The following is a 19374-nucleotide window of genomic DNA, read 5'->3' as shown; positions in this document are numbered from 1 at the left end:
ATTTCATCAACACAGCTGGATGCCACACTCCACTTCATCCTGAGCTCAGGCAACTAGATTTTAGCTTTGGAGAGTTACTTTTTGCAACCTGCAGTTCTCACTGCCTGCATCTTTCACTGCACTGACTGCATTACCTTTGCTTCCTCCAAAAATTCAACCTTCTTTATGCAATTCTGCTCAGCTGAATAGCATAACACTACTTTAGTCCTCTTTCAAGAGTCATCCGATTTTACTTTTCTCAGACAGGGAGTGGTCTTCTCTAGTGTACTACTGAAGCCCATTAGCTTCAGGCTGTATCATTTCAACCTTTCAGGATGGAGATGTGCTGCAAATAGGGAGGCAAATAGAATAATTAAATTAGCTCAAACTCCGCATCCATGTTAACGGTTCATACAAAAAGCTGGTGTTTAACTTCATACATTGTAAAATTTGAAGCCAGATAATATAACCATGGTATCCCCACATAAGGATGCTGTATAAAAAAAACTATATAAAAACCTTTTTGGATTTGTGGTTTAATAATGTCATTTCCTTATCCAGCCAAACATTTTTTACCTACAAAGAAACAAGGAAAATACTAGACTCCAAAATAGAATATGAAAATAAGTTATGTAGGAGTTTGTAAAAGAATTTCCCTTTATGGAAGAAACACTGTTAAATGTTAAATAAGTCGTAACATAATTGAATGAAATAAGGCTAAATGGCCTGTTATTTAAATAACATCTTATTACAGGGTTACTGAACTAATCAATCAAAACTAGTGACCATTCAAACTGCATGTACCCTTAATCAGGACAGTTTTATTTAAAATAAGAATTTGATATAGTAGTGCGCTGATAAGATGATAACATTAGCTGTAGTTGGTGCTCAGCTGTTCCATAACCTGGAAACATTGCAGTTGGTTAAGGAACAGAACCTTGATGGTTAGCTACATTTTAGTTAACCATGGCAATCCCTCTTTATGTTTCCCAAGCAGGCAAAAGGCTCATAGTATGGTGACAGTCTAAATGTATATTTTGTAACCAAGTTGTGATCAGACTGCTTTGCAGGAAGAAGACTATATAGTGTTGAACAGCTAGTGTGAGTACTGAGGCTTTGTTTTTGGAACTCTGGAACAGTGAAATCAAGTGGGTGATTTTTTGTAACTTTCTTTTAGGATTAATTAAAGTTAGGTCTTGTAAATCCATTTCTAATTATGCATCCTATACAGAATTCCGTCAATAAGCTTTTTAGGAATCTGTTTTTTAAGATAGGTTTCAGAGTAGCAGCCGTGTTAGTCTGTATTTGCAAAAAGAAAAGGAGTACTAGTGGCACCTTAGAGACTAACCAATTTATTTGAGCATAAGCTTTCGTGAGCTACAGCTCACTTCATCGGATGCATTCAGTGGAAAATACTAACCAATTTATTTGAGCATAAGCTTTCGTGAGCTACAGCTCACTTCATCGGATGCATTCAGTGGAATGCATCCGATGAAGTGAGCTGTAGCTCACGAAAGCTTATGCTCAAATAAATTGGTTATTCTCTAAGGTGCCACTAGTACTCCTTTTCTTTTTGTTTTTTTAAGAGTTCTTGAATAGTTGGATGCATGTTAAGATCAATCTTCAAAGCAGATTTGCCCCTCAGTAGCATTAGGGATAATCTTCTAGTCCCTGATCCTGCAAATTGTTCTATGCAGATAGACCTCTATGTCCACGCGTCCCTTTGAAGTGAGTGAGGTGCCAAATGGGCTTCTGGGTCTTAGTCTGGTAAGGGATACTTAAGGTGTGAGGTGCATCTTTCAAACTGACCACTGATGGTAGCTATACTGTTACAAGGCTAATTTAGTCTTCCATTTGTTGTGTATCCATCACATATGAATGAAGTGCATTTCAAATCGAGCACTCTCTGCTAGAAATCCCTCTCTGTGTCTTGCGCTCATGCTGTGTTCATCACAGATGTATGATAGGTCTTCTTTGGGACAATCACAGCTCACCCAATAAGGTTGCTTTCTCTGAATTATGACATCCCCTCTTTTTCCAATGCACTAATCTTTTTTCTTTGTCAATATTGAGAACTCACTGTAAATGTAAACATGGTTTTTTTAATCTTCTATTTTTCTCTATCAAGTTACAAGATTAAATAAATCCTTGATTGATGCCTGAACATTGATTATACTAGTGTGCTTGCATTTTTACACATAACCACCATTACTATTTTAAAAGCTATTTGCATTCTATTTGCTGGGAATGGGCAACAGGGGATGGATCACTTGATGATTACATGTTCTGTTCATTCCCTCTGGGGCACCTGGCATTGGCCACTGTCAGAAGACAGGATACTGGGCTAGACGGACCTTTAGCCTGACGCAGTACGGCCATTCTTATGACCTTAACCTATTTTTTGCTTGAGGATCTGCTTATTATATTCCTTCCTGAATATTAACAATTCTTTCAGGATCACATAGGAAAAGCTCTATCCCCACAACCCAACCATGTTTTCATTATAATTGGGCTAATGGATAACAGGTTGCCACATTTCTTAGTCATAAATGCAAACCCTTTATTAGAATAAACAATCCTGCAGCACCTGTAAAAAGGTTACTCTAATTAAATTGTCTTTAAAGACTAAAACCTAAAAGATGGAAGAAATTCCAGTAGTAGAAGGTGACATCAGAACGTGGGGACTGGAACATGGGTCTGCAGAGCCTGGGGTATTTGATATTCCCAGAGTGCCACATGAGAGGCACAGCCAGGGAGCACTGTGGAGAGCAGATACCACAGGAAGTACCGTTCAAGAGACCCAGAGTGACAGTACCCCATGGCCCTCTGATTGGCTGTGTGCCCCTACTTAACCTCAGGGATTAGCCCAGTAAGTTGTCTGGGCAACCACACAGACTTTGGCCTGCTGCAATACCAGACTTCACCTCGTCTCCTGATCTCCAGTCTCCGACTCCAGCCTGACTCTGACCCTGATTCCTGCCTCTCAATTCTAATCTGGTGCTACCTCTGAAGCTATTCTGGGAGATTTTTTTCGCCCAACATAACATAATGTCATTTTCTTAAAATATCCTATTAAAATCTCTTGGATTGCTTTCAATAGTCACCAGGAGATCAGTGCTGATTCTGGGAGACTCCAGGCCAATCCTAGAGGGTTGGCAACCATACCTGGTGGGCAGACCTCAGCCCAGCTGTGACCACAAGGCCAGACCACCTACAGCTCAGGTGGTCCTTTAGACAGAGAATATATAACCAAGTGGGAGTTAAGAATTTAATGTATAACCAGCACAATGTGAACGTCTGTTTTTGCAAATTGTTAAAGCACCTTCCTTGTACCTTTGTGGACTACGGCTAAATAAAGGGAAACATAAATATTAAAAGGGACAAAGAACAGATTTAGGAGAAAAAGAAAACTAAAACCTTACCTGATATATGATGAACTCATGATGTATTTTGTTGATTTTTTTTTAATTATTTTTGTTGTTGTTGCAAGATTGGGTGTGTTGATGGGAGAATTATAACGTACATTGAAACATAAAATGAGCCAGCATAGTTTAGTTAGTGCACATACATATATTTAGAGGAATAGTATTATGAATCAACCTTTGATTTTTTTTCCTTCAGAGCAGTGCCCATCTTCTAGTACAAACATCTAAACACCTGCTATGAAACTATTTCATTGTCTTTGGTTTCTGAAAAACAGTGCTGAAAAAACGGACTCTCCAAACTTATTACTTGCTATGGGTCAAACTAAATAATATTATTTCAGGTGGGTAGAATAAGAATTTGAACAGAAGTCTTTAAAATTGTTTTAATTACAATAAAATAAAACATGTGACCTGGTTATCTCTTTACAGTTCTCCTTCTCCAGTCTGTTGCTGCAGCTATTTTGAATCTGCTGGATAAAATACTCTATATTGTGAAATGGCAGACTTTCAGAACTGTGACTCTTGCTCTTCAAGTCCACTCGAGCTGTTTGAAAGAGTGACTGCACAAGGAGAAAAAGTCAGATCACTGAAAGCAGGGAAAGCATCAACGGTAATTTTATTTCATTTGTTGAACTCTTTCCATTTTGCAGCTTAGTTCTCTTTTAACACATTGAACAGTTTTGTGGCCTGAGATGCTGTTTTATATTCCAGTAGCAAAAGAATCTTTTCTTTTAAAAATGTTTTGTTGTCCAAAATACAAACTTTGGAATTATTAATATTACCTCACTCAAAATGACCAAAGTTGTTTTTCCTGGAGCAGGAACTGGGAGTCACTAAACTTAAGGTCTAATTCTGCCACTGACTTGCTACGTTGCTTTGCTTAAGTCAATTAGTCTTGTTGCATTTCGGTTTTCTTATCTTTAAAATGTAGATAGTAATACTGACCTTTCTAAACTATTTTGAGATCTTTGGATGCGAAGCACTATATAAAAGTATTATCATACCTGTTAGAAATGTGGTTTTCAGTGTATGTGCACTGAGGGCCAATTCCTAGTCTTGTGGAAGTCATTTGGCAATTTTCTGTTAACTTAAGTGGGATCAGCATTTGCCTCTAAATACCTGATCCTGTCATCAGTCTGTGTGCAAATAGAATTAATTTCAGTAGGTGAGCTACATGGGGACTGGCTACAGGTTTTGGCTCTTAAGATTTGTTTTTCAAGTGAAACTTCGATAAGAAATCTTATCACATGGGACTGTGTGCATGTATGAGCTGTTACAATAACATTAAATTATATAGAACATAAAATAACTATGTGAGGAGTAAAGAAGGTGTTACAGTTATCAAGTCTTACCTGCAAACTCAAAATGTTAAATATAACTACTACAGGAGTATTTCTAGAGTAACTAATAATTTTATAGCACCTTCTATCTAAGCATATTTACAAACTTTATACTTAAATGAATTAAGCCTCACCATTTCCTTGTGAGGCAGGTAAATATCTTTGTCCCTGTTTTACAAATGGAAAAGTGAGGCATAGGGCATGCCTTGAGTGATTTGCCCAAGTTTATACAGTAAATTCTTATGATTTGTGTACAGGGAGTGTTAAGAAACTGTCCCACCTGCCATTTCCTATTCTTTTATCTTGGACATTGATCCTGCTTAACTTGAAGCACATGAGTAGGCCCCTTGAAGTCAATGCATGTGTGTAAGTGGTTGGAGGAGGAAGGCTGTACTAACACACTTTGTCTGAAGCACATTCCATCTTCAAATTGTTTTCACTTTGCTCAGGATGAAATTGATGCAGCAGTGAAGCTGTTATTGTCATTAAAAGTGACCTATAAAACAGCAACAGGACAAGATTACAAGGCTGGTTCTCCTCCAGTAGATTTCTCACCAGTAAGCAATAATGGTCCAACTACTACACAGGATGAGGATTTTGTAGACCCTTGGACGGTGCAGACATCCAATGCGAAAGGCGTAGACTACGACAAACTTATAGGTATTCTACTCTCTCATTTTAAAAAGCACCGTTAGTAAAATGTAACATCTGTAAGATGAGTCTGACTATTCTAATGATTGTAAAAATAGCAAATGTTTTAATATATTTTCTCATTTTGAAATAGAGCCTATGTTGCCAGGATGTTTCACTTGTGTCACTTTGATATTAATGTCACTTACAAGAACCTATTAATGTAAAATATAACAGGGAGAGGTGGTAGGGACCAGTTTCCATTATATTGTGTCTTTACACGCTAGTGTCTTTCTGAAGCATTCGTCTTTTGGCCTGAAAACATTCAAGGGTTGGTCTCCACTTTATGAATTTCTTTTTTTAAAATTTGAGCAAAAGTCCTTCCATTCTCCCCCCCCCCTTTAAACTTATCTTTCCCATTCATATATTTAATTTCTTTAACACAAGTGCTGTGGTACATGTTATTTTCCTATGAGAACTATGTAATTAGAAAGTGCTTTGAAGAGGTTGCACTGTTTTGTAATAACTTTCAGAACATATGGAGTGTGCTGTGGCCATGCCTGAGTGTCTTCCCTGCCCTCAGTTGACCCCCAACTTGATTCCTGGGACTTGGACAGAGAGGGGCCCATGTAACACTGTTACAGTGGCTCTGAAACGAGGTCATCATGCTGTTGCACTGTCAGAGAGTATATGAGCCATGGCCAGGTTAAGTACTGTTGGAATTGAAGGAATGCAGCCCGTATAAAGAATGTGCATCTAATTGAAAGCATTTTACTTTTTATTTTTATAATTTGTAAGATAAGAGTAATTGAAAGAGGCTAGAGAAAAAATATTTCTTTACTTTGTGTGTAGTCAATTTAGTTTCCCTGTTTATGTGGGTCTGTCACATAGAAACATGAGAGAGAAAAACATTTTAAATAGGAAAATGGGGTTGTGGAAAAACAAAATCATCTGGGGGCACCCACGGGTACATGCAATACCTGAAAAGGCTTTTAACTTGCTTTTTGAAACTGGTGTGATGGTGTCCATTTAACATTTTGCATCTCCTTACTTTTTTAACTGTGCAACCTTAACATTGCATTAACCCAGCATTTGTGTGTTGCTTTACAAGTCTGCCCATCCTCCTATGTATTGATTTTTACTAGCTGCAACCTACAGAGGAAATAAACTCTAAGGATGGGAAGATGCAGAGGAGAGAGAATATATTTCTAAATTGGGAGGGGAGAGGTATAAAGAGAGAGATGTGAGGTGGAAAAGAGAAAAAGGAAAGGAATAATAGAATCTAGAGATTGAAAGACCTTTTATATCATCTGGGCTGTCTCTAGGTGGTGGTTTTATATTATTTAGCACTTTGCCTGGTCAAGGAGAGGAAATAGAGAAGTGGGGAGGGTAAGAGATCTCTACTGTCATAATCCCTTGATTTATGAGTATCAGTTGCCTGATATAACAATGACTGGCATTGAATATATTGTAAATGAGGAGTGATATTAAAGAATAATGGGGCTTAGTATTAGAACAATGTAATTAGCTTGTGTTGCTTCAGCTGCTTATTGTGTACATGCACACTCATTGATTTTTTGGCCTGTCGTACTGTAATTGTAGATTGGGAGGGAGCAGTTTCCTTTAAGTTTCTTGGAAACAGTGTGGGCTTTTCTTCATGAGAATACTGAGCGCTCCATGAAAAGGTGGTAGTTTGTATTAACATATTAATACATATTAACTTTCTGCTACTCCTTTCTATACAAATCGTAATGTCCAGGATTCTAATAACAAGCAGTTTCCCTCTTCAGGGTAGAGTGAATTTCTGGTGCTATTTCAAAAGTCTATTGTGACGGGTTGGACCCCCCTTCCGGGGTGCCACCTGGTGTGCTAGAGTCCCACTGACCCCGCCTGGCCCACCAGCCTCGGTCCCCCCCACTCTGTGCTGCTTTGTCAGGCTCTCAAACCTCCTTCCAGCACACACACAGGTAGGGACACGCCCAGCTGTAGAATCATACAGTCTGCGATCAGGTCTCTGTGGGAGGACTCAACTAGGGGATTGCCCAGCACTCTTGTGCCCATACCCTCTGGAGTGAAAATTATATTGTCTTGCACTGTATAGAGATCTATATAGCATAAGCTCATGAAAATCGCCCCCTCCCTCAATGTGGAGGAAGATACACACAGCTCTTTGCCCCCGCCCCATTATGAATTGCACAAATGGGGTTTTAGAAAACAAAATAAGTTTATTAACTACAAAGGATTAATTTGAAGTGATTATAAGGGGTAGCAAACAGGACAAAAGCAGATTACTGAGCAAAATAAACAAACATGCAACCTAAGCTTAATTCACTAAAGAAACTGGTTACAAATAGTAATTTCTCACTCTAAATGTTCTTTTGGGTAGGTTGCAGAGTTTCTACAGCTTAGAGTTCCAGGTATTTCTCTTCACAGGCTAGACCTCTGTCTCAGACTGGTTCCAGTCCTTTCTCCCCAGATCAGTCTTTAGGTGTTTATAGCAGTTATCCTGGGTGGGGATTCAATGAAGAACCAGTGACCTTGATTAACTCACTCTCCAGCCTTAAATAGAATCTTTTGTTTCCCTTCTTGATCCCCATCCCCCTTCTTCAGTGGAAAAGTACCAGCAGTGTCCAAGATGGTATTTCATACCAGGTGACATCATCACATGACCTTGCTGTATTAAAGCAACCATGAGACAAGGTTTATTTGAAACATCCACAGGAAGGAACTCCAGGAAGATGGAAGATTAGCATCTTCAAAGACCTTTATGGCCCATTCAGGCTGATTACATACTGTCTGGTGGGCGTTCCCCAAGTACACACACAGTTGTAATTGTTACATAGTCAGGAACAGAAATGATACATGCATACAAATTGGATAATTACATTCAGTAAATTATAACCTTTCCAATGATAACTCACATGACCCATCTTGCATAAAACCTATCTTCGTTATGCCATATTCATATCATAACAATATTTCTAAGAAGAATATGGGGGCATACGGTCACATCTATATTCTTCAGCACTATCGGAGATAGCCACCAGTCCCATCATAGAAATGTAGGGCTGCAAGGGACCTGGAGTGGTAATCTTGTCCTTCCCCCGCACTCTGAAGCAGCATCAAGTAAAAACTTTAGAGTGACCATCCCTGACAGATGTTTGTCCAACATGTTGTTCAAAACCTCCACTGACAGGGATTCCACAACTTCTTTCCTTGAAGCCTATTCCAGTGCTTAACTATCCTTAAGAGTTAGACATTTTTTTCGATATCTAACCTAGATCTTCCTTGCTACAGATAAAGTCAAGTGTGGAGAACAATTGGGCTCTGTTCTCTTTATAATAGCCCTTAATATATGTGAAGACTTTTATCAGGTCGCCCTTTAGTTGTCTTTTCTCAGGAGTAAACGTATTTTTTTTTAATCTTTCCTCATAGGGCAGGTTTTCTATGTCTTTGATCATTTTTGTTGCTCTCCTCTGGACTCTCTCCAGTTTATCCACATGCTTGATAAATTGTGGTACCCAAAACTGGACATACTACTCATGTTTACTTTAGACAGAAGAAACAAAAGTGCCAGAAATAAGGTATAATTCAGTGGAATAACCTTTTTCTCACATAGTTGTCTTGAATATGCACAGACTTGCATAGCCAAACTGTAGAAACTACATGCAGTTTTCAAAGGCACTTACTAGGAAGGAATGAAGATTTTCTTCACTGAAGCACCTTGCAGGAAAGCTTCTGTAGGATTTGTAATTTAAGGAGGATGAGAAGATGCTATATATTAATCTATGAATACTGATATGTAATAATGTCATGAATGCTGTAAGTAATCTGGTTAGTGAGGTAAAGTTACTGTATAAACATGGCAGGTGTATGAATGCATTGATCTAACTTAATAAGGGCACTGTGGGAAGAGACAGGAAAGCCACACACTAGATCTTGATAAACAGCCTCAAGCACAGACTTGCAAGAAAATGGGGCATGCTGTTAGCTTCAAGAAACCTGTATGCTGTCCCCAATAAATTGTTTTCGCTAAAACAAGGTGCCTGGAGATCAAAAGAACAATAAACAGCTAAAAGCCCTCTCAGGGAGCTAAAGGGCAGTCAGTTATCAGAAACTGTCTAGGGAGACAGGTTGGCACAGAGAGAGACTGCAGAGGGAGTCAGAAGAAGTTGGGCCTTTCTAGAGCCAGGGAATGGTAAACTTTAGGGAACACCTAATATGTTTACAGTCTTATCTGACTGTTTTTAAGATCTGTTTCCTTTGAAATGCTTTTGTTCTAAATAAATACCTGGCTTAAAGGAGGCTGCTTGGTCACTGTATTAACCGCTGTCATTGCTCCCAGAGGGAACAGAATTGTGGGCACTGAGGATAAGTCAGGCCTGCTGAGGTCATCATGGTTAGTACCAGGGACTGCAACCCAGGGCCTAGTCTGAAAGTAGGAGAATCACACAATTCCACTTGGAGCCAGGTGGTGGCTGGAGGTCTGAGACCTAGGAGAGGGTGCACTTGATGTGACCAGGAGAGGTGAGAGGTGCATTCGCCTGCTAACAGTGACAAGAACAAGCAAATGTTTGTATGCTTTACAAGCACATCAGTTAACCACTGTCCAGATTCTTTTTGATCGATGCTTCTGGTTTTATATTTCTTTGCCATTTTGTCTAAGCAATATGTTCTGTTTAAATCCATGAGTGGGTTTCAGCTAGCAGTGTGTATAATTTGTTGTGCATTTGTTCTTTCAGTTCGATTTGGAAGCAGTAAAATTGATAAAGAGCTAATCAATCGGATAGAGAGAGTTACTGGGAAAACACCTCACCACTTTCTGCGCAGAGGCATATTTTTTTCTCACAGGTGGGTGAGGTTTTCTTTTTGTTCCTCTGGTAATACTCAGAGACAAGTAAACACAGAAACATATGGATCAGGATCTATGCAGTTTCCATTAATCTCAGCTGGAGCATCCTGTGTCCAACAGAGACCCGTATTCTACTCTCATTTACACCAATAAATACCCAGAATAAAGTGCTTGAAATTAATGAAGTTATTCGTAGTTTACAATATCACCACTGGGAGCAAAACCTGGCCCAAAAAATGGTAGGGGAAGTTTGGGGGAAAAATGCATGGGGAACCGTTGCTGTTTTATCCTCTTACTCATTCAGCCTCGTATTATGAGAAAGGGCACTTTCTGTGTATGGACTTGTGATTGAATAAATGAATAACATGGAAGATATCAAGTGGAAATACAGTTAAGCGTATGAGTACTCTTTCGTCTCACTGATTTAACAAAGGACAGTTTCTTCTGAAATGTGAAGTCTAGGGAGAAATCCTAGAAGTTCTGAAGGGTCATACTTCCTCTTGAAGTTAGGTACTAAAAAGTTAAAAGCTTTCTAAAAAGTAAATTGCATTTTTATTTTAGCATGATTCATGGCCATGATAGGAGTTGATTTTTAAATTATCTACCTATACAAAAACTGTTTGCATCCATTTTAGTCATTAAGGAAAATGTGAGCCAGAATGTGCTTTTTTTTTTTTTTAAATTAGACCATGTTAAGTAATCAAGGAAGTGCGGGGGTTTCAAAAGCTTGCCAGTTCAAAAAGCTTGCCAGTATCAAAGGGTCTGATTCAGCGGTTCCCCATGCACTGACTTCTCTTTGACTTCACTGAGCATTCCACATATGTAGCAACAACAGAACTGGGTTCAGGAGGAGCATTATAAACTATCTGGAGAAATAAATCTGCTTGGGCTCCAACATAACTTTCTTTCAAAGCTTTGTATGGTTGTTAGAAATGAGAGGGGTGGGGAAGGGGCTGGGTTTTTGTTGTGTTGTGGTGTTTTTGTTTGTTGGTAGAAGGAAAGAGTTATCATTCCAAGAGTGAACATTTTCAAGTGTTGAACATAGTTTAATTTCCAAACCTGGCCGTATGCTTAGGCCCCAGTTCTGTATTGGGATCTGCTGGCATAGACCTCCATGCTCATGCAGAGTCCCTGTTGACTTCAATGAGACTCAACACAGACACATGAGTCTACATCATTTGATCCCAATAGACATGTGGGGCCTTAATTTATTATCATACAGTCCATATACAGGACCTACATTTTTCTATTAAATAATTCTGTTTTGCTTTTTTGTAAACTGAATCTTTTAAATGTGCTCAGCTAATAAACCTTCTCTTTTTAAAATAACTTCAGCTTCCACTTTTCTATTCAAAATTTTTGCTGTAGCTTGCCAGCTGTTCCTTTTTAGAGCTACTTTATTTACCTACATTGGTTGTCTTTGGTTAAATTCTATCAGTCATACCATGTTTCCTCTGTTTTATTTTCTAGAGATATGAACCAAATTCTCGATGCGTATGAAAATAAGAAGTCCTTTTACCTTTATACAGGTAGAGGCCCCTCCTCAGAGGCAATGCATGTTGGTCATCTTATCCCATTTATTTTCACAAAGTAAGTAGCTTCTGCCTCTAGGTTGCTAGTTTATTATTATTATTTTCATCTGAAATATTGAACAGTATTTAAAGCTATAAAAACTGTACATCATACCCACTATCTATGTTATATCAGCTGCATATAAAATTAAATGCAAAAATCTTCTTAATGAAACTCTTGCAGTGGCCTGGTTAAAGCAAGTCTATTGCTGTCCCTACACCACTGTTACCTCTCTCACATGGCGCACACACATTATTCTCCATTCTTCTTTTTCTTGTTAAATAGGTATCAAAGAGGCAAAAAGTACAGTATGGTCCCTAACATAGCAACAGAAACCTTGAGCCCGATTCTCCACTGCCCTGGGTAACCATCTACATCTGTGGCACATGCATGTAAAACACTAATCCTGAGGCGAGTGACTGGAGAACTCCGATTTGGTAGAATTTTCCATCCATTTTAGATAACCATATGTACAAAGCAGTGGAGAATCAAGCCCCTTAACTTTTATACTGCCTGAACTCATTTAAATATTTTGGCTGTGCAACCCATTTGCTTTAAGTTGTTCTACAAAATAAAATATTTTTATTTCTATTAGATGGCTGCAAGAAGTATTTAATGTTCCCTTGGTTATACAGTTGACTGATGATGAGAAATTCTTGTGGAAAGAGCTGACCGTTCAGAAAGCTTATGAATATGCTATAGAAAATGCAAAGGACATCATAGCCTGTGGTTTTGACATCAATAAAACCTTTATCTTTTCTGATCTTGACTACTTGGGGTAAGGTTATAAGAGTCTGTAAAACCTCATGATCAAAAGTTTTCAGATAATCTCTGTGATCTTGCAACAGCTAGCAATATAAACAAGTTGACTAATGTCTCTAGATCTGAAACCTTCCAGGCAATTTTTGCACTACTTCACACAGTACCGTATTGTCCATGTTTATATATCTTTGCAATGTATGAACATGTGGGTGGGTGGGTGTGTATTTATAACAATATAAAATATACATAATATTTTATATATTAAATATGAGTATGTAATAAAGAGAATATTATAAAAATAACTGAGTACATAGGTCTCCTGGTAACGTCAAGACTGAAGCTTCATTTCTTTAGGATGCTATCAAAACCTCAGATGTCTTTATAGTCTCATGTCCTAGTTTTTTTTGGGCTGTATTCTTTTTCTGTTAGGGATAAACAAGTTACTTTCATGTTGATCTATGACTATAATAGAACTTAAATGAGTAATTTTACAGCAGTGCAGCTGCATTGGCATGCCTGTGTCACTATAAGCTCGCTAGTGTAGACATGGCCTAACTCTCCCTCCCTGTGCTTGTGCAAAATATGGGCGCTCTTTCTAGAATTATTTGTAAATACAGCACAAACTTGAATTTCTTACACAAACTTATACACAATGAAGTGTGCAATTTTCAAGTGAAACCTGAGGTTTTATGTCTTAATGAGACCTGAAAATCAAGCCAACTTTGAATAAAATTAATTCAGATATATAGATCTTCTTCCACAAGAGAAGAAGAATCTACGCTTGGATGCTTAGGGAAGAAGTGTCAGTTAGGTGTTCAGGTACCATGGTGATGATGACTAACATTTAAAAACTATGATAGTCCAGGGAGGGCTTGGTGACTTTGAGGACCGTGTTGGAGGTTTTCACTAGCCTTACCTCCTACTGCTTCCCTGGAGGAAAAAGAGTTTCTTTTTTGTTGGTTTGGGTTTTTTTTCTTGTAGCAAAAAGAACTTCCAAGCCTGTCCTCCTGCAGAAGGGTCTCTCTGGGTATCTTGCTGCAGTGCTTCATGGGAGTTGTAGTTCAGGTGCCTCAAGCTCCTTTTCCCTATTGGCCAGCCTGACTTGGGGTCTCTCCCATGATACACCACAGTCTTCCTCTTGGAGAGGGAGGAGATGCATCATGGAAGTCCCTGGCCAAGGTGCATCATAGGAGCTTTAGTCTGCCAGGAATCCCAGCCCATGGAGGAGAACAGGTACAGGATGTGACTGAACCTCAATTCCCATGAGGCCCCTCACTAGTATTTCCAAATCAAAATATTTTGATTTTTCAGACATTTGGGTTTTGGTTTTGGTTTTTACAAAAAATTGAAATTTTCTATTTCAAACGCTTCGTTTTGTTAAAAACCCAATTTTCTATTGAAAACCAGTTTTGGCAGAACAGTTTTGACCAGCCCTACTGACCAAGTGTAAAAAAATATAAACTTCCAAAATTATTTAATCTTGTTTTTTAAAAAACTGTGTTCTAAATTTATTAATAAATACCAGGAAGCAGTGCTTTTAAGGTGGTATGACAATATACCCATGTTGTATAGATGTTATTACAGAAATGTAGTCTCCCCTCTTTAACACTAAATTCTCTCCCTTTTGACTCCCTCCCCCCTTTTTTACAGGAGAAGTTCAGGATTCTACAAGAATGTTGTAAAGATTCAGAAGCATGTTACATTTAACCAAGTGAAGGGAATCTTTGGCTTTACAGACAGTGATTGCATTGGTAAGAGCATGAATATGAGTTACTGGAAAGGACTGCTGTTTGCACTTTGTGTGATACCAAAGGCACCTTGACTGTGTAAACAGACTAGCACCTGCTGCTCATTGGAAAAACTGACAGGAGAAGCACAAATATTAATATTTTGAAACTGCTCACGTAGGACATAGTCCTGGAGTCTTTACACAGGCAGAACACCGTTAGCTACCACTGTAAGTTTTCCCAGTGTAAGAGCTGTTGTTTATGGCCATGATGGCAATGAATTATGAAATACAGGAGTTGTTGACCTGCATGCAATGTCCACAGTGTAAAGAGTAATTCTTTGTGTAATTTACTGCTACAACTAATACCTAATAATAACACTTTTATTGCACTTTCTACCTTAAATGCATTTTCCAAGTCTTACTTTTTTGGGTTTATTTGGTTTTTTAGGATAAATTATAGGTATACTATCTATATTTTTCAGATGGGAAAATAGAGTCCTAAAGGCCTAATTTTCAGAGGTGCTGAGCAGCCACAGCGTCTGTTGACACAGTTGTAGATGCTTAACTCCCCTCACAATAAGCTTCAAAATGGCTTGGGGCTCAAATATGAGATTAGAACTCAGGAGTTCCTGGCTCCCAGCCCTGTTCTTGAACTACTAGGTCAGGTCTCTCTTATAGCTTCTCAGAATATGTTGTTACATTCTGGGATATGATTCCCACATACTGGCTGGGCTCTGGATAGAAAAAAAACATGTTTGTTATAAACAGCCACTGTTGTTTATGCTCTGTGGGGACACTGAGCACTCTTAACCAGTTTGGGAAAATCCGCCATAGCCCTTCTTCAATTTGGAGAGGGAGTTGGGCCATGAATCTCTGTCATGGGGGACGGGCAAGGAGGTCATACACCCCATCTCCTGTGCCCCTTCTGTAGAGGGCAAAAGGAAGAGTCTGAAGCATGAGATTTGATGATAGTTACTGTCTTAATGTAGAATGAGCATATTGATGGCAGTACAGAGCTTTCTGTTCTCCCCATGGCCTGTGAAAGAAGGGAATGAACAGGGGGATTCACAGATTCCAAGGCCAGAAGGGTCCAGGCTAACGCCCCACCCTCACACAGGCTGCAGAATTGCTCACAGAAGGTGGTTTAAAACATATCTTTTAGAAAGACCGCTATTCTCATCTTGCTGAACTGAATAATGCACTTTTCTATGTGGTGATACACTAAATACATCTCTGTAATACAATTCTTAATTATCTTACTGTAGTGTTAAAGACGCATGTGTTGGATGTAATTGAACTGGCAAGGGGTAAATAAAAATGTTCTAAAATGTGTTCTTTCCTAGGAAAGATCAGTTTTCCTGCTATCCAAGCTGCTCCATCCTTTAGCTCATCATTTCCACAAATCTTCAAGGACAAGAAAGACATTCAGTGTCTTATCCCATGTGCCATTGATCAGGTTAGAAATTATTTTATTTTATTTTATTTTGGGATTTTTAAAATGCACCCATCAGACTTTCATGAGGTGACCAAAAAAATAGAAAACATCCTTCTCACAGGCCATCTCCTCAGGCAGAAGTCCTCTGAGGATACTGATAGGTCTTAAACTGTGTCCTGATAGGAATAATACAGGCTGTATCAGCCCAGTAGGCACTTTACTAATTTCATACTGATTCCCATTAAATCTTGACCCTGTCATGGTATCAGACTAGTCCCCAGTGTACATGAATGTATAATGGCTGCATGAAACATGTGGCTCTTACAGATCTCAAAGCACTACAAAGTCAGTATCATTATCCCTGTTTTACAGGTAGGAAAACTGAGCTACAGGAAAGGGAAGTGACTTCCCCAAGATCACCTAGCATGTCAGTGGCAGAGCCTGGAATAGAACTCATGTCTCCTGAGTTCTAGTCTGGTGGTCTTTCCACTAGACCACACTGCCACACTATATATTACTCATGGGTGAGAATTCCGCAGCACTGCACATGTGCAGTATTAATGTCCCCCTCCAGAAAAATGTCTTCTGATGGGGAAGCAAAGGGAAACTGCAAGAATGGTCATGCCCCTCTCCCCAGCAGGCATGTCAGTTCGGGTGCCCGGAGCACCCAGTGGAAATGTAAATAACCCCTGGGGCTGGGCTGGTATGCATGCATGGGGAGACGTCAGTCACATGCGGGAGGCGGGGAGAGCGTGTATGCAGGCGAGCAAGAGAGGCTCTGTCCCTCTTACTTGCTATTATAGCATGCCTGGCATGGGTGGCAAGGCTTCGGGGTGTTTCTGAGGAGGTAGGCATGGGACAGGCTCAGTCCCCCTCAGGCAGTGCAGAATGTAACAGACTGTCTGCTTAGTCAATTGTTCCCAGTGTTCTTAACAAATTCCCCCAGGAGTATAAAACAGGTGTAAAAGTTTTAGGCTCCTTTACATTGCCAGAGTGGTGTAAAGGACAGTATGGCCTTATAAATGCCTATAATCTAAAGTTAGAACTGGTCTAAATTTTTGGACTGAAAAATGTTCCAATCAAAATATGCTCTATGAATTGTTTACTCTTGACCTTTCTGGAGATGGTCAGTAGCCTATATAAATTGTGAGTTTGATACGCCAGCACTCAGGGGCAGGGGTTCCGGGGGCAGTCAGGGGACAGGGAGAAGGGGTGGTTGGATGTGGCAGGGGGGGCTGTCAGGAAGGAGAGAGGGAGTTGGATGGGGCGGTGGGGGACAGTTAGGGGTGGGGGTCCGGGGGCGGTCAGGGGAGAGAGTGCGGGGGGTGGATGGGGCAGAGGTCCCCAGGGGGCCGTCAGGGAACAGGGGGTTGGATGGGGCAGGAGTCCTGCGGGGGCTGTCAGGGGCTGAGAAGTGGGTGGGGGGGTCGAATAGGGTGCGGGAGCCTGGCCATGCCTGGCTGTTTGGGGAGGCACAACCTCCGCTAACCAGCCCTACATACAATTTCATTAACCCGATGCGGCCAGCAGGCCAAAAAGTTTGCCTGCCCCTGCCTTAAAGCAACCCAGCTTGGAACTCCACCCAGACAGCCAAGCCAGATATGAGGAGGATTACTGAAAATCTTGTGCATCATATACAAAGTTCTACTAATCCCAAAGGATCAGGCACATTACCCACCAGGTTAATGAATATTTCCGATCTTACCCAAATACACGCTTACAGCCAATTTTATTAACTAAACTAAGATTTATTAAGAAAGAAAAGAGAGTGAGTATTGGTTAAAAGAGCATTATATATACAGGTGTGAATAGACGTCTTAGGTCAGTTTCTAGTGGAGATTATGAGCTTTAGAGTTGCAATGAGTCCTTTCCAGAATCAGTTCATCAGGTTATAGTCCAATGTCCAATATCAGGGTGATCTAGAATGGAACTGGAGACTTCAGTCTTGCAACTCAAACTTCCCCTTATAAAGCTGAAGTAGATCTGAGATGAAAGGATCAGGGCCCAAGAGTTTTTATAGATCCCTTAACAGCAGGTGTTCGTTGGGTGAAGAATGGTGTCTTTGAAGTAACCTCCTATTTCCTAAGCACCACCTGTAATTAGCTACATAGACTAACATAAGGTAATTACCCATCATCAGCCATTTACAGGTAATTTACTACAAACTTCAAATAGAAATAAGGACGATAATATCACTACATTCACAGCTTATTTAAATGTGAACATCTACTTTTGCTCTCCGAATCAACAGAATACAGCAAAAGACAGGAACCGTTTGGTTACATTGTCAACCTCTAACAATATATATGTAAAGACACACAAAACACAAACATTATTTACTAATATGTCTTTAAAGGTTGAATCTAGGTCAATTAGCCTGCTAGTTATGCAAGCTTTTCTGGCCCTGTGTCACACATCAACATTGTAAAACCACTGCTGTTGGCTCCCTTGTTGAAAGTCTTGTTAGAGATCAAGAAACTAACAGGCATGAAGGCAGCACTACCTACTCTATCCTGGAGGAGGTTTCTCTAATTTACAAGCTGTGTATGTTTTCAGGGTACTTTTGATAAGAAGTTTACAGTGCTCTTGCCCAGAACTTAGTGTCCTGTTGATAAATAGCAGACTTCCATCTCCTGAGCAGTCAAACTTCATTTTCATAAGTGCCAAGTTCACACGGTTTCTTCTTAAATAAACTTCATGGTTTGTTATGAAAGGATGGGCTCTAAAAAGAAACCAGAGATATAAGAAGGGATTTTTCAAGGGAGATTGGAAATAGGTTATGAGACGTTTTGTCGCTGGTTGGAATCTGAACCAGATGAGTTGTAATCAAACGGTTCTGAACTATGTATATTCACTTTTATTCAAGGCTTTTATTGGTGGTTGTTCTAGGATCCTTATTTTAGAATGACAAGGGATGTAGCACCAAGGATTGGATATCTTAAACCAGCCTTATTGCATTCGATCTTCTTCCCAGCGCTGCAAGGAGCACAGACAAAAATGAGTGCTAGTGACCCCAACTCCTCCATCTTCCTCACTGACACACCCAAGCAGATCAAGACAAAGGTAAGAACCGAGTGTTACAATAAGCCCTCTTTTTGTTTTGTTTTGTTTTTGTTGACCATTTTTTTTAAACAAATCCACATCCTTTTTCCTTTTATAATTTATTCTAATGTACTTTCAGAGTTGGACTGAGTAAGACACATAACTAACCTAGTCTGATCCTGTGATGTAAATCAAAAGAAGAGCTCTTGTTCTTTATTGACTACTCCATGGCACCGAATACCACCGTGTTACACAGTGACAGTTGCTAGGCAGGCCAAGCTTTCACTGCGGCTCAGTGGATCTGCTACTGCCATGTACTTCTCCAGCTAATTAGTCTGTGAACAGAAATATTACATTAACCTTCTCTTTGGTTTTAAAAAGAGTATCTATCTCCTCTCCAGTGCATCCCCATAACTCCTCTTAATCCTAAAGAAAATCATGCATTCATAATGACAAGAGACTAAGTTAGACTAGGTTTGTTGCATGTGACATGTGCACTATGGAGTTTGCATAAAGAATGAATCATCTTTAGAATATTCTGAAAACATTACGAAGTTAGACAAGAGGAAACCTGACTTCTAGGCATACGATACCCAACCCCTAAATCA

At 39.6% G+C, this 19374-nt stretch overlaps 1 protein-coding gene across 2 annotated transcripts in view; it reads left to right on the top strand.

Moving 5' to 3' along the window:
* Positions 1–19374, top strand: part of WARS1 (tryptophanyl-tRNA synthetase 1) — a 30591-nt gene that overhangs the window by 4815 nt on the left and 6402 nt on the right. The window contains exons 2-10 of one of the 2 annotated variants that reach the window (XM_084632035.1): positions 3601–3745; positions 3834–4014; positions 5194–5404; positions 10117–10225; positions 11697–11816; positions 12394–12576; positions 14211–14311; positions 15633–15745; positions 18614–18787. In XM_084632035.1, the coding sequence (XP_084488161.1) occupies positions 3901–4014; positions 5194–5404; positions 10117–10225; positions 11697–11816; positions 12394–12576; positions 14211–14311; positions 15633–15745; positions 18614–18787 (1125 nt within the window). In that variant the 5' untranslated portion in view covers positions 3601–3745; positions 3834–3900. The remainder of the gene's footprint in view (positions 1–3600; positions 3746–3833; positions 4015–5193; positions 5405–10116; positions 10226–11696; positions 11817–12393; positions 12577–14210; positions 14312–15632; positions 15746–18613; positions 18788–19374) is intronic. The other variant, XM_084632034.1, reaches the window with a different exon arrangement.

The sequence above is a fragment of the Lepidochelys olivacea genome, assembly GCF_965140295.1.
Source record: "Lepidochelys olivacea isolate rLepOli2 genome assembly, chromosome: 6".
Classification (NCBI taxonomy): Eukaryota; Metazoa; Chordata; order Testudines; family Cheloniidae; genus Lepidochelys; species Lepidochelys olivacea.
The sequence above is the reverse complement of the archived record's forward strand: the minus strand, read 5'-3'. Positions and strand labels throughout refer to the sequence as shown.